The following is a 15,412-nucleotide window of genomic DNA, read 5'->3' as shown; positions in this document are numbered from 1 at the left end:
TACATCATTAATTTTCCGTAAAAATAACTTTCATTAAAATACCCATTTTATGACTTTTTACAATTTTAATTTTTATTGCTCAAATCAAAATAAAGTGATGAGAAACATAAAAAATAATTGAATTGTCAATTTAAAATTAATAAATAATACGGAGTACACTAAAAAGTAAAATTTTATAAATAACGTGCATATATTGCACGAGATCTAAACTAGTATCGAATTAAGATAGTATCAAAAGTTGTTTTTCGATATTTAAAAATATAGTTCCTCATTTTTACCGGTGGGCGAAAATCCACGACACACTAATAGAATATTCTTATTCTTTGAATAGTTTTAGATCCACACAAAAACAATTATTGTTTTTACATCCATCACACGAGTCTTTTACATCCATCTATGTCCATATAGTCAAAGACTAGTGGGGCACAAGGAAAAAATAAAAGAGAGAAAACTATGTGTTCTTGTTTGAAAAATCTTCGATTATGATTAAGGAAATAGGTAAATGACTAGCTGAGTTATGAACCAAATTGATTGGCGAATTACGCATCCAAAAAAATTAGCAACTTACGTGATAAAATTGCCTGGGGAAATAATTATGATAAAATAACAAATATCATACGGAGTAATTGCTCACGAGCCTTATATAAGGCATGGAATAACCAGAATAAATTATGTGTGTACCGTAAAATTATATAGGTATTTTATTGTTCGGGTCGGGGCATACCATAAATTATACAAGTAACTAGCAACATTAACATCAACCACAATTAATTAGCATAAAATTCAGACGATAAACTTGGTTTAACGAGAACATTAACCGGATTAGTCTTCACATTTGTCAATCCAAAACTCTCGTTCATATCAATTGGCGTATCATTAGGGTTCACATACTCAAATCCATGCAACACACTAGCCAAGGTTAAGTGCACCACTTGTAGACCAAACGATATTCCGGGACATATTCTTCTGCCGGCCCCAAACGGGAAAAACTCAATATGTTGCCCTTTTACATCAATATCCTTGTGAGTAGTCAAGAACCTCTCAGGTCGAAACTCCGATGGATCTTCCCAGTGTTGCGGATCTGTGAATATCTTTGACAAGTTTACGATAAGTTGTGTGCCTCTTTTGATGTGGTAGCCGTTAACTGTGCAGTCCTCGATGAATTCTCGAGGACCCATTAAGGGACCCGCTGGGTATAGTCTTAAAGTCTCTTTTACAATTGCTTGGAGGTATTTGAGCTTAGGAATGTCATCCTCGGAAACTTGTCTTTCTTTTCCAACTACTAAGCTTAGCTCATCTTTAGCCTTCTTTAAAGCTTGAGGGTTGTTCATCAGTAATGAGAATGCCCATGTTAATGACACTGTACTTGTATCTGTTCCTCCTGCGATCATCATCTAAACAAAGTGATTTTATAAGAGAATAGCAATGGTGCAAAATTGAGGAATTTCATCCAAATTAATAATTTTCCACTGATTTACAAAATAAGAATTTTTTTATATTTAAAACCGGTCTCTAATATAGAGAACCGGTTTCACACTTGTGAAACTTTTACTCTTGAGGGTAACGTGATGTGACATTAGGAAAGGGAGAAAAAGGAACATACATTGGATGTATTACCTTAGATTTTACTTGTTTTTGAACATTTTTTTTATTTTTTCTGAGCTTATTACCTCAAACTCTATTTGTTTTGAGCATATGTGTATATTTTTTTAGCTTAATAAAGTTTATAATTTAGATTTTAATTTTTTTTCCGTCAAAACTCAAATTTATGTAAGTTTTATATGTAATGTTTTTGAGTTTTATTGTAATTTTTTTGAGCTTAATGTTTTAGTAAATGAATTCAGAAACTTTATAGTAAGACTCATAATTTTTAAAACAAAGCTCAAAAACTTTATTATAATGCTTAGAAAGTATAAACTAGTGATAGTACATCAGATATATAATCCAATTACTGCTAAAAAAGGTAATACTCCGTTTAAAAGTCCTACCATTGCTATTGCTTTTAGTATTATCTTGGCTTCTAATGACCGAAAAAGTCACTAACCTTTGACTTTGGTGTACCGATTTCACTAACTACCACACCCTAGATTAAAAAATATTTAGTGTTTTGTTTGCTATCTGTAAAAGAGTAAGATCATCTTGAATAGATGAATCAAAATTATGATTATTATTTCTGTTATGTTATCAATACAATGAATGGTATGTCTGTATTTATACTAGAAGCATAACCGACTTTTCTTTCATAACTAACTTGTAACTAACTAACTCCTATTCTGTTTTATATGTAACAAACTCTTATTAGTCTAATACACCCCCCTCAAGCTGGATGCTCCTTAAAGGACAGGCCAAGCTTGATAGAAAAGAACTTATGTTGATCATAGCCCAGGGGTTTTGTCATTATGTCAGCTATCTGAACACCTGACTTCACATGCTTGGTGAGAAGAAATCCTGCTTCTTGTTTATCTCTGACGAAATGGCAGTCGATATTCAGGTGTTTAGTACGCTCGTGGAACACAGGATTCTTGGATATGTGTTCCGCAGCTTTGTTATCACAATATAAGGGTATAGGTTTAGGAATTTGGACCCTCATATCAGCTAGTAGACTGTCTAACCACACCATTTCTGATGTAGTGTAAGACATACTTCTGTATTCTGATTCAGCGGTACTCTTGCTGACAGTTACTTGTTTCTTTGTCTTCCATGAGACAAGAGACTTCCCTAAAAAAATGCAGTATCCACTTAAGGATCTGCAAGAGAAGGGACATTGTCCCCAATCTGCATCACTGTAGGCTGACAGTTGCAGATCTGATGATGCACTATAAAAAAGACCTGTATCAATGGTCCCCTTTAAGTATCTTACTGCATAAAGAGCTGCCTGATAATGTGGTTTGCGTGGTTGACTGATGAACTGACTGAGATGCTGCACGGTATAAGACAGGTCTGGTCTTGACATGTTTAAATACAATAACCTGCCAACCAATCTCCTGTAAACATCAGGTTGCTCTATCAAGTCTCCTTCATCAATTGATAACTTCAATCCCCTTTGCATTGGGAACTTTGTAGGCTGACAATCAAGCATCTTAAGATCAGTTAAAATATCCAATATATATTTTCTTTGATTGATCATTATGCCTGTCTCATTTCTGGAAATCTCCAACCCCAAAAAGTACTTCATTAAACCAAGGTCTTTAATGGAGAATGCCTTATCAAGTCCTTGCTTAACTGTAGCAATTTCTGACTCTGAATTCCCAGTAAGCAATACATCATCTACATAGACTAATGCTAATGTAAATTGATTTGTGCCCTGGTTATATTTTGTGAACAAAGAATAATCCTGTTTTGATTGGATGAACCCTTGATTAACCAAAAACTTGGTTAGTTCCTTATTCCATTGCCTAGATGCTTGCTTGAGCCCATACAAAGATCTTTTAAGCTTGCAAACATGACCACTAGGCACTGTATAACCTTCTGGTGGCTTCATAAAAACTTCTTCATCTAGGTAGCCATGTAGGAAGGCATTGTTAATGTCTAGCTGATGAAGCAACCAACCCTGAACAGCTGCTAGTGCTAATAGGGTCCTGACTGTTGTGAACTTGGCTACAGGTGAAAAAGTATGCCTGTAGTCCTTATCTTTTACTTGATTATATCCCTTTGCAACAAGTCTTGCCTTAAATCTTTCCACAGTCCCATCTGATTTGTATTTAATTTTAAACACCCATTTCGATCCAATGGGTTTAACACCAATGGGTTGCTCTACTAACTCCCATGTATGATTCTGCTCCAAAGCTTGAATTTCTTTACCCATGGCCTCTACCCATCTAGCATCTTGACTAGCTTGAGAATAGGTATAAGGCTCATGTTCCTTAATCATTGTGGCTAAAGAAGCAATATATTGAGGATGACAATCATCCATATTGCCTAACACAGCAGCATGAAGAGATGTAGCCCCTGGTAATTTAAGTGGACAGTGAAAATCCTTGAGCAACACTGATGGTTGCCTAGGCCTGCTAGACTTTCTGAGTTCAGGTGCAGAAACTATAGACCCTTCTGTCTGATCAGTTGCAATCCCTGCTGGTTGATCAGCAACAGTAGAAATGACTTCTGGGACTTCAGTTGGGGTATCAACTGAAGCATTATTGTGGTGATCATGTGCAGCAGCTATGTCATTGACTGGTTGATCGACATGCCTTTGATGAACCAGCAAAGTGGAAACTGCTGGATTGACTAGATCAACAGGACAAGTACCTGGGGCTTCTGAATGCTGTTCTCCTTTAAAAGGAAATATATCTTCCCTGAAAACTACATCTCGTGCCACAAATACTTTCCTATTTTCTAAATCATATAGTTTATAGCCTTTTTGATTATAAGGATACCCTAAAAATATACATTTCCTTGCCCTTACCCCAAACTTGTCTATGAAAGTAGGAGGCATTGTGGCATAACAAGAACATCCAAACACTTTCAAATTATCATATGAAGGTAAGGTGCCAAATAACAATTCATGGGGGGTCTTCCACTGAATAACAGGTGAAGGCATCATATTGATCAAATAAGTGGCAGTTAATAAGCAATCTCCCCAAAATTTTATAGGCAAGTTTGCATGAAATCTAAGTGCCCTAGCTGTTTCCAGTAAATGTCTATGCTTTCTTTCTACTCTACCATTCTGCTGTGGCCTACCTACAATACTAGTTTGATGTCTAATACCTTTTTGCTTGAAAAGTGCATCACATGTGCCTTGTAAGAATTCTGAACCATTGTCAGTCCTGATTATCTTTACTCTAGCATCAAATTGTGTTTCAATATGAGAAATAAAATTGGTAATAAGACCTGAAACTTGACCCTTATTCTGAAAAAGAATAGTCCACGTATTCCGTGAATAGTCATCAAGTAAAGTGAGAAAGTAAGTAGCACCAGTCATAGCAGGAACCCTATAAGGTCCCCACACATCCATATGTAACATATCAAAACAAGCACTTGCTCTGGAAGAGCTGACAGGAAAGGGCATCTTATGATGTTTTGCCAAAATACATGCTTCACAATGAAACTGATTGTCATTATTATTGGATAAAGACATTACAAGCTTTAATCTTTTCAGAGGCATATGTCCAGATCTAACATGTAAAAGCTTCAACTTTTTAGAAACAACAGAATTACAAGAAGACAAATTAGCATTCTGAGAAACTACAGAAGAATTCCTATTTATTAATGCTTTCTTGACTAAACTAATCACTTTATTAACCAAAACTGGCCTATGCAATTGCTGTATCCTGTATAACTCCCCATGTTGCCTCCCAACAGCTATACTCTTATTACTTGAAAGGTCCTGAAAAAGACATTCAGATGATTTGAACATAACATTGTAATTACCAGAATCAATTAGTCTTCCTACAGATAGCAAATTTTGTTTGAAGTCTGGTATATAAAAAACATTGTTAAGAATAAGATCAGCAGTTAAAATAACTGTACCCATCTTTGTAACAGTCTTAGATGACCCATCAGGTAAACCTACTAAAACAGGAGGAACAACCATCTTAACATTATGCAGAATAGAGAGATCATAAGTCATATGATCAGAGGCACCTGTGTCAACAATCCAAGAATGCAAAGCAGACTTATGAATGACAGCATTAACAAAAGCAGAAGGACACAAACCTGCAAAATTAGCAGTAGCAAGAGAAGAATCAGTGATTCTTTTGATAACCTGATCTACCACAGAAGAGACAATGCCATCAATGACAGATGAATCAAGAGAAGTCTGCTGAGTTGCTGCAACATTTGATGTAGAAGGAACATCACTATCATCAAAATCATCAAGTGGAGAAGAAAAATCCTTAAGCTCAGCATTGTTAGCTCTCCTCTTGTTCTTAAACTTTCCAGCCTGATTCTTGGTGTTATTGTTTCCCTTTGCCTTCCCCTTGTCTGGATAACCATGAAGACCATAACAATTCTCAACCTTATGACCAGGCTTGTGACAGTGAGGACATTTATTGAACATAAAACACTCTTCCAAATCATGCCCCTTCATTTCACAAAATGAACAATACTTAGCACTAGAAGGACCAGCTTCATCCTTAGACTTCTGCCATGATGATTGTTTGGATTTGTGCTGACCATTCACTGCATAAGCATTAGCATCAGTGATTACATCTCCAAGATCAGAAATCTGTCTCTGGCGTTCAATCTTTTGTAATAAACCCAAAGTTTTACTGATTGTTGGTAAGGGATCCATGGATAACACTTGGGTACGAACATGATCATAGGCTCCATTTAAACCCATGAGAAACTGAATCAACTTGGCATTCTGCTCTCTTTCAAGCATTCTCTTGAATAAAGTACAGGTGCATAAGTCCATTTTACCACAATTACAGGTGGGTAATGGATCAAGACAATCTAAATTTTCCCAAATACTCTTGAGTTTACTGTAATATTCGACCAAAGACTGATTATTCTGCTTAACAGCATCAAGATCTTGCTTAATCTGGTAGATTTCAATTGCGTTGGCCTGACCATACCTTTCCATAATCTCTGTCCATAATTGCTTGGCAGTCCTAACATATTTGAGAGTTTCACGGATTGCAGGATCCAAAGAATTCAACACCCAGCGCATAACCATCAAATTGCATCTAATCCATTGTTGATGCTTCTTATCTGTTGCTGGTGGCATGGAACAAGAACCATCAAGAAAGCCAGCTTTATTCTTAGCTGCTAGGGCCATAAGCACATCTTGTTTCCATCCAAGAAACCCATGTCCATTAAACAGTTGAGTAACCAACGAAGAGAAAGGTTGATCAGACGATGATAGAAACAGTGGATCATCATAATAGTCATATGATGATGAAGAATCATCAGTTGAAGTAGGCATTTTTATTGTAAGTCTTTGATATTTTGAGATGAAAATATAAAGAAGAGTATGAAGATGAGTTTGAAGATGTGAAAGAAATATTGAACGTGAGTTGAAGATGTGAAGAGAAGTATGAAGATTGATATGAAGTTTGATTGCGGAAGCGTTTGAAGGATCAAACAACCTTAAACGAATGATACCATGTAAAAGAGTAAGATCATCTTGAATAGATGAATCAAAATTATGATTATTATTTCTGTTATGTTATCAATACAATGAATGGTATGTCTGTATTTATACTAGAAGCATAACCGACTTTTCTTTCATAACTAACTTGTAACTAACTAACTCCTATTCTGTTTTATATGTAACAAACTCTTATTAGTCTAATACTATCTAGCTTAAACTATTTACCGGTTGAATTCATATAGACCAAAACTATTAATTTTTTTATAGAACACTAACTAATATTTACCGTTTTATAAATGTAAAACCGCCTAAATTGCCATTTAATTAATACTAAAGTTTTCCTAAAAAAAATATTCAAGTTAAAAATTAGCATGAGTAATATAAACTCCCTCCGTCCCGGTTAATTGTTGTCCTTTGGTTTTGGCACAAAGACCAAGGAAAGAGAAAGTGGTCAATTACTAAATGACAAGTGGAACAAATTAAGTGGGAATGATCAAATTGCTCATCAAATTTATTCTTAAAATAGAAAGGACAACAAATGATTGAGACACCTCCAATATGAAAAAGAACAACAAACAACCGGGACAAAAGGAGTATAAGACTAGCTCATATGATCCGTATAGCTGAATCTAACACTTAAACATACATCAATATCAAATATTTCTAAACTTCTAAACTAGTATGATCATAAACATATATAGCTCAAGATCAAAGTCAATAAGAGACCCGAGTTAAACCAAAAATTATATTATAAGACATTGTACGATGCGACCACTTAAAAAGTGATCATTTTAGATGAAAAGTGATCAGTATTTTATACTATAATAATTAAAATGGTCATTATTTATCATAAACTGATTTTTTTATATGTTGTACCAAACGACAGCCGCGCACAATAATTATAATTAATAAAGTTAAAATAGAAATACCAGACAAGTAGACTTGTTGATGATATCAGCACTATAGTTGCAATCCTTAGTAGCATCATGGTCAAGAACAGAAAGCATGACATCCATAAAATCTTGATTATCTTGCTTATTATTATTTTTATTATTTTCCTTATGTTCTTGAAGCCATCCTTCAATAATATCATCAAGATCTCTAAAAACCCTTTTCATGTCTTTCTCTTTTCCTCCCAAATCCAACCATCTCAAAAACGGAAGAGCGTCTCCGATCACAAAACCTCCCACATACTCAAAAAAACCCCTTACCGCTTTTTGAAATCGTAGCCATTCATCACTGTTTACACTCAATTGTTTACTAGCAATAATCCTAAGCATTGTTTTCAATGCGAAGTCACCAAATAATTGTTTCATATCGACTGTAACATAACCCGAACTATTCTTTTCTTTATTCCACGTATCATACATTTTTTTTGTTAATATATTAATTTCCGATTTCCAAACATACGAAAGCATGGACACTCGATAGTTCGAGAGTAACTCAAGCACTACTATTTTACGCATAATACGCCAATACGACCCATAAGGGCTAAACCCGAAAATGGCATAATTATAAGACATTAACTCAATTGCTATGGATTTTGGACGTCCTAACGCGGCTTTATCATTTGTTAATAGACACTCCTTAGCCATTTCAGATGAGCTGATCACCACGGCTTCATGTACACCGAGATTTATTGCAAAAATCGGACCGTATTTATCAGCCATGGTGCCTAAGACTTTGTGTGGCAATTTGGAAGGATCTAAAAGTGGAAGGTGACCGATTATAGGCCATGAACCTCCAGCTTTAGGGGGTTGTTTACATTTTGTGTTTTGCTTGTAACGTTTTAGGGTTACGATAATTATGCATGCAAAAGCTAATATTATTGCAACCATTGAAGGGTCGTGCATAAGGTATTTCATGGTTTATTTTGTGTTCTTTTTTGTTGTTGCATGTAGTGTATGTAATAATGGAGGATCCACTGTCCGTTTTATACTAGTTAAGTAGACCTGGTCAATTGACCCACGCCCTATTAGCCCGGCCCGACCTGTCCAAGCCCGTTAAAATTAGGTATTAGTCAGCCCGGCCCAATACCACGAACCAATTTAGAGCTTGGTCGGGGAGCCGGCTTGTTTCGGGGCTGGACCGGCCCGTGACCAGGTTTATTACCATTAGGGATGGCAATAATGGCTCAAACCGAACCGAAACCGAACCAAACCGAAGGAAAAAGTTAGATCAAAATCCAACTTTTGAAAACCCATAACCGATCCACTATTCAAAAACCCATATCCAAACCCATCATGGGAAAACCCGAACCAAATCCAAAACCAATCCATTCATACCGGAACCCGATCCATTCAATTATTTTCGAAAATTTTGGCTTTATTATGCTTGAAATTTAAAATTTGCCATATTAGATGAATTTTTTATATGGTCAAAGGAAGTTTTGGATCAGATTTTGGATTATATAGTGGATCGGGTATGGATTTGGAGCGGATATGGATTTGAAAAAGGTATAATGGATCGGGTATGGATTTCAAAATTTTGGATATGGATCGGGGATCTATTAAGTAAGTGGATCGGGTTTGGATCTCGCAAAACCCGATCCAACCCGATCCATTGCCATCCCTAATTACCATAGTACCCCATCGATAGTTTACGCAATATGAGGTGGACGATAAGATTATTAGGGAGAGAGGTATCTTTTTTGGGGAGAAAAAGTTAAAAGAGTTGGTGGCTTTCAACATCTCTAGTTTATAACACAATTTTTCATTGAAGACAGGTATCCGTTATAAGCTGCTAAATATTTTACTTGATTCGTTTTCAGCTTGAGAGATATATCCGTCTTCAATTAGATTTGTGAATTTATAATCGACAATTTTTTTTTTTTTATTTGGCTAGTCTATTTTAAAATACAGGTATCCGTTTAAGTATTAAACCAATGCAAGTCGTAGAATCTGAAGAAAAACACTAAAAAACTAGCTTAAATTCTTACCCTTGAGGCCTTGATTGGTGGGTTGTAGTGTTGTACTACGTCACATTTGCAACGTTAGCAGGACCAATTTTGTGCAGTCATTGCAATAATGTTTGGATTATCAGTCCGCTTTTCTTCAAACGGCTGTTTCTCGTCTAAAATAAAACGGGTAATATGTCATTATTTTAGAATAAAATGTTGTTATTTTCTGATAACATGTTACCATTATTTTTCACGTCATTTCCAGGGTAAAAAATGACACCTCTAATCTTAAAAAATGAAAACATTTTATCCGTCTTATTTCAGAGGGCAAAACAACCCTTCTGAAATACGAATTTGCGTTGGATTATTGGGTGGCATTTATTTTACTAATTTACTCCGTAATGTTTTTGTCTGCATGCCACAGCCGCCCCTAGTAACATTAATCAATATCAATAGCCAATGAGTTCTCTTAACACCTAACGTATCCGTCTTGAGATTACAAAGTTACAACGGTTAGATAGAAGTATAGCACCTCATATGAGAAAATGAGACAAATAATTTGATAATATCTTTTGTCTTTTGTCTTTCATAACTTAGTGCATAACTTATTTAACTCATCTTAAATTTAATACGGATACTTTCATCTTAAACAATAATTTGTGTTCAACATATCATTATCATCATAACAAACATATATAGAGAAAGAGGTGGATTATTTTGAATGCAAAAAGTTCAATAATATCAAATTATTTCCGACCACTTAATCTTTGATTAACAGTTAATCTTCTATTAAAAGTTTAATTTTCGAGAACTCTCATTAAAAGTTGAATATTTCTAACATTATTAGAGACTTTATCTTTTATTGGACATTTAATTTTAACGGTCTTGTTTGGCAAACAACATAAACAGATTCATAATAACGGTTACCGTTAATTGACTACGGTTATCAGATTTTAGTAGCAGGTTTGACTAGGGATGGCAGTCTCACCCTTACCCCGTGGATATCCATCCACCCGAAATTAAATGGGTGGGATATGGATGACGAATCAAATTAAATTAGCAGAATTAAGAAAGGTTGTATGGTAATTAGCAGATTATAAGATAATTTAGAATGATTTCATGAATAAACTGAATATGCTATACAATATGCTTCTATTAGCAACATATTCAATGATAGTAGATTCCGGCCTGCATGCTTTCAGAATACGCCGTTTACAAAACACATGAAAATGGTAGATTGATAAGTCAACCTACTAATTAGGCCGTAATCTACTAATTTCATTTAATATGTTGTTCACCAAACAGGGCCAAAATATTAATTAAGATAAAAAAATAAACAAAGAAAAACTTCAAAGTTCTAGTAAAATATCTATCACTAGAGTTCTCCGTAATATATTATACTAGGTTTGGTGTCCGTCTCCGTCCAGGTTGCCTCTATATATCGTCATTTGCTAACTCATACGTTTACCATTAATATCAAATTTATCAACAAATTATGAGACAGATTCACTACTTCCGCGGTTAATATTATTACTTTCACGACATCTCATGTTAATACTATTACATACATTACTCCCCTGTTTATTGTTGTTTATATGACTACTCAACGCTATATTTACGGAAAAATATTCATTCCCGTTAATTTTTATCAAACTCATATTTAAACAAATAAAATATATTTCTAAAATTAAATTGTTAGCTAATTTTTCACCGTTGTTCCTATTGTTACTTTTATTACATTTGTTGTGACTACTGTTACTTTCACTACTCCCCCATTTTATAATATTAATTTCACTACTCACGTTGTTGTTACTATTACTTTCACTACTCTCGCTGATATTATTGTTACTTTTACTGCTCATGTTACTGCAATTTTTTTATCAAATTTATTTTTTAAGTTAGTTGATTATCTAATTTTATGGAATATACAGATTATGGATATTGTATCTTTTGAAACAATCCTAATTTAGTTCTCTTTACATAGTTTCCAAAACATAACCTACTTAGGCCCTGTTCTTTTGGACTTAAAGTCACTTAATTTAAGTTCACTTCAGATCCTATAAGTTCTGTTCAGTTCAGTCACTTAATATACATATTTTGAAACTTTATCGACATTATACTACTTAATACTTATGCGCTAATTAAGCTTTATATAAATTTTACGGATAAACTATTAGAGTTATAAACCTCAACGAAATTTTTAGATAATTTGAATTTCATAAGCAAAGGAAATTAAAAAAAGTCGTGTTAGACAATAAAAGTACGAAGAAAAAAATTATGGTAGCTTATATAAATTATGGGTGTATATAAATGGAAAGTATAAAACCAAAGAAAATAAAAAAGTAGTAAAATTAAAAACTAGTTAAAATTTAATTTTTGTCTCTGTTAGGGTTCGAACACACGAACTCAAGGATAATATTACTCATACTCTTATGACTCAACCAAGTATAAAATCATGATCTCATTGTACACTGATTGATATTAGAATGTTTCTCTGAAAACAGGTTGGGCTCCAGCCCACCTAGCCAATGGGCTGGATCCGCCCCTGCTTTGGCTTCCTCTAACTCAGCGACTGGTTGGAGATAATCTTATTTGTTAAGAAAATGCATGTCAAATGAGAAATTACGTATATAAAATTATTTTACACAAAAATTAGTATAAAACTAGTAATTAATAAGCTTAAATATTCCTGAAATAACTACTTATGATACCGTTGATTTATTGATTTTACACGTAAAACGGTTTTACATAAGGCTTTCTCGTGTTGAATGAAGTGGTAATTGACAATAACATTTTGGCACCTATGTGCGCTTTATCATACCCCATCCGTCTCAATGAATAGTTTACATTTATTTTATTTTGTGTGGGGAAAATATAGTAAATGTAAATTATTAACTGAAACGGGAGGAGTATTCATTTTAAAAACATTTTGGCACCTGTATGTGCTATCATATTCGTTTAATTTTTATTTATTTTTTGTGTATGATGAGTACTTTTTGATAGTAAAACATAAATGGATGATCGTGAATTTGGAACATAGAGAATATATAAAAGGATTAAAAGCTTAAATTAATTAAAGAACATAGATAGCCGTAAGTTTTCCTTGTGACACGCAGGGGCGGACCCACAGTCACCTTAGGTGTGGCAAATGCTACACCAAATCTCAAATTTTTTAAGAGAAAACCACAATTTGCTACACCATTAATTGCGTTACTAATCATCCTATACTTTACTTCTTCTTTGGTTTTTACGGCTGACTTCTCACAATATCCAACACACTCCTTAATTATGCATTGAAACTGTCATAATATTTAATGTATTTCACAATTTACAAGTATATATTACTCCACAATTCTTTTTTTAATCATATTTTTCCTACTCCCTCTGTTTTTTTATATATGACTTTCTCATATTTGCACACTCACTTCTCTCTTCAATATCTCTTAAATATGAGACTAAATAATATGATATGTATGCTCATATGAAAGAGCTTTTCGTAAGGAATTTAATAGTAACATTTTTATAATTTTTGAACAAATATATTTCTCTAAATATTAAAGTCAAAGACTTACATAAGTAAATGTAAAACGTCATATATTAAAAAATGGAGGGAGTATTATGGAATAAGGAGTATGATTAGAAGTTAGAAATTTTTTTATGTCTTATTGTTGTCGTTTTTGTTCAAAATTTTTATGCTCTTATTCCACAAGGAGTCGTAATTGTTCCCATTTTTTGTTCGGAGTAACTCTTCTATAAAACGGTTTTATATGAGAATTGTTGTTTTGTTCGTGAGTTGCCAATTATAAAAGATGATTGTAAGAGGATAATTTGTATTAGTAAACAATCGAGTGTTCAATTTTTCCTATTTATAATATCACAAATTCTCGTTGTAGACGGACACTATTCGTCAAAAGGTCGCAGACGGATAGTGTCCCTCTCACAAAATGTAAGTGGACATTTTGTGAGCGGGTCATTATCCGTCTTCAGCTTTAACGAATAGTAGCCGTCTACAATGAGACGGACTTCTATAATATTGCTACACCAAAAATTAGAATCTGGGTCCGCCCCTGGTGACACGTATGTCCGTCATAATTTGTGATGGGTGAAATATCACTCACATGATAAACAAGATAAAAATCAAAGTGCCTAAGAAGTAACAAATGACTTATTTTATCTACCTATGTGAGTTTTATTTATAACCAGTTAAAAACTTGTGACAAATACCAACGGTAAATAGAGTACTACCTCCATTCAACTCCACTCTACCTATTTCATTTTTGAACACTATTCATGATTGAGTATTCAATTTCAATTTTCTTTCGATACGTAAGTGAAAATATATTCATGTGGGATCTTGTTTGATTCGTCTTTACGAGTACATTAAAAATATCTAACTTTTATATTTTTTGCAAATACGTAGCTAACGATATTTAGCGCGTAAAACACGCGTTGGCAAACGTGAAAAAAGAAAGTGGTAGAGTGGAGTTGAATGGAGGAAGTATTACCGTACATTAAAGTTGACCTGATCAATTAGGTGAGGTATGCGCTTCCGTGAACGTGCAAAGTCGTATATGTAGTTAGGTCACCCATGACACCATCTACTCGTTTAGTTTCCTCATTTATTTGACTACTACTTCCTCTATTTCGGTCATTTATTGTCCTTTTTTATATTGGGGTGTCTCGTTTATTTGTTGTCCTTTCTATTTTAAGAATGAACTTGAAGAATAATTTGATCATTCTCATTCAATTTGTTCGACTTGTCATTTAGTTATTGGTCATCTCCTCTTTCCTTGGTCTTTGTGCCAAAACGAAAGGACGGCAATTGAGCGGGACGGAGGGAATACTTCTTATTTACTTTCAATTAGCGAGGACGGTCTCTCCAGAATTTTAATAATGTATTTTTTATATTTTTTGTATAGGGTATTTTACTTAAACATTGATTGAAATGGAAAAAGTATTTATTTACACCCCTTTCATCAATTCTTTTTATTCCCTCTTAATTTATTTTATTCTTATAATAAGAAACACAAGTTTCGATAGTCGAATAACAAATTAAGATTTATCTTTATCCCACAAGAAAATTAGACTGATTCTCATAATTTGTTAATAAAAAATACTTGTTCTTAATCAAATTAGGATCTAAAATTAAAGAAATTTAATAGATTTGAGATGTTGTGTGGTTATAATAGAGAGTGTTATGGTTGGTACTCATTTTGGATCACTAGAGAAAATTATAGTTTATCCTTTTATTATTGACAATAACACATTCATTTCATATCATTTTTCGTAATAACGTTAACTAACATGGCTTGCTCGACCCCACTCGCCTGTGCTGCAGGGTGACATTTTTGCCAACCCACTGACTTGCATGCAGCCTGTTCATGTCCGGTTCGGTTCATGGCCTGAAAAATATAGATTAGTTCACCAAGCCCGTTCAAAAAAAAAATTCTTCTCACACTGATTTCGCCCAAATATCTCAAGTT

General features: G+C 33.9%; 1 protein-coding gene across 1 annotated transcript; it reads right to left on the bottom strand.

Annotated features, from left to right (window-relative positions):
- Positions 1 to 681: 681 nt before the first annotated feature.
- LOC141607023 (cytochrome P450 CYP82D47-like) lies at positions 682 to 8,912 on the bottom strand. Its single transcript, XM_074426400.1, has 2 exons — positions 7,960 to 8,912; positions 682 to 1,394 (listed from the first exon to the last, which is right to left on the bottom strand). The coding sequence occupies exons 1-2, from the start codon at positions 8,893 to 8,895 to the stop codon at positions 768 to 770; spliced, it is 1,563 nt and encodes a 520-aa protein (XP_074282501.1). The 5' UTR covers positions 8,896 to 8,912; the 3' UTR covers positions 682 to 767.
- Positions 8,913 to 15,412: the final 6,500 nt, after the last annotated feature.

Source organism: Silene latifolia, chromosome 10, assembly GCF_048544455.1.
Source record: "Silene latifolia isolate original U9 population chromosome 10, ASM4854445v1, whole genome shotgun sequence".
Classification (NCBI taxonomy): domain Eukaryota; kingdom Viridiplantae; phylum Streptophyta; class Magnoliopsida; order Caryophyllales; family Caryophyllaceae; genus Silene; species Silene latifolia.
The sequence above is the reverse complement of the archived record's forward strand: the minus strand, read 5'-3'. Positions and strand labels throughout refer to the sequence as shown.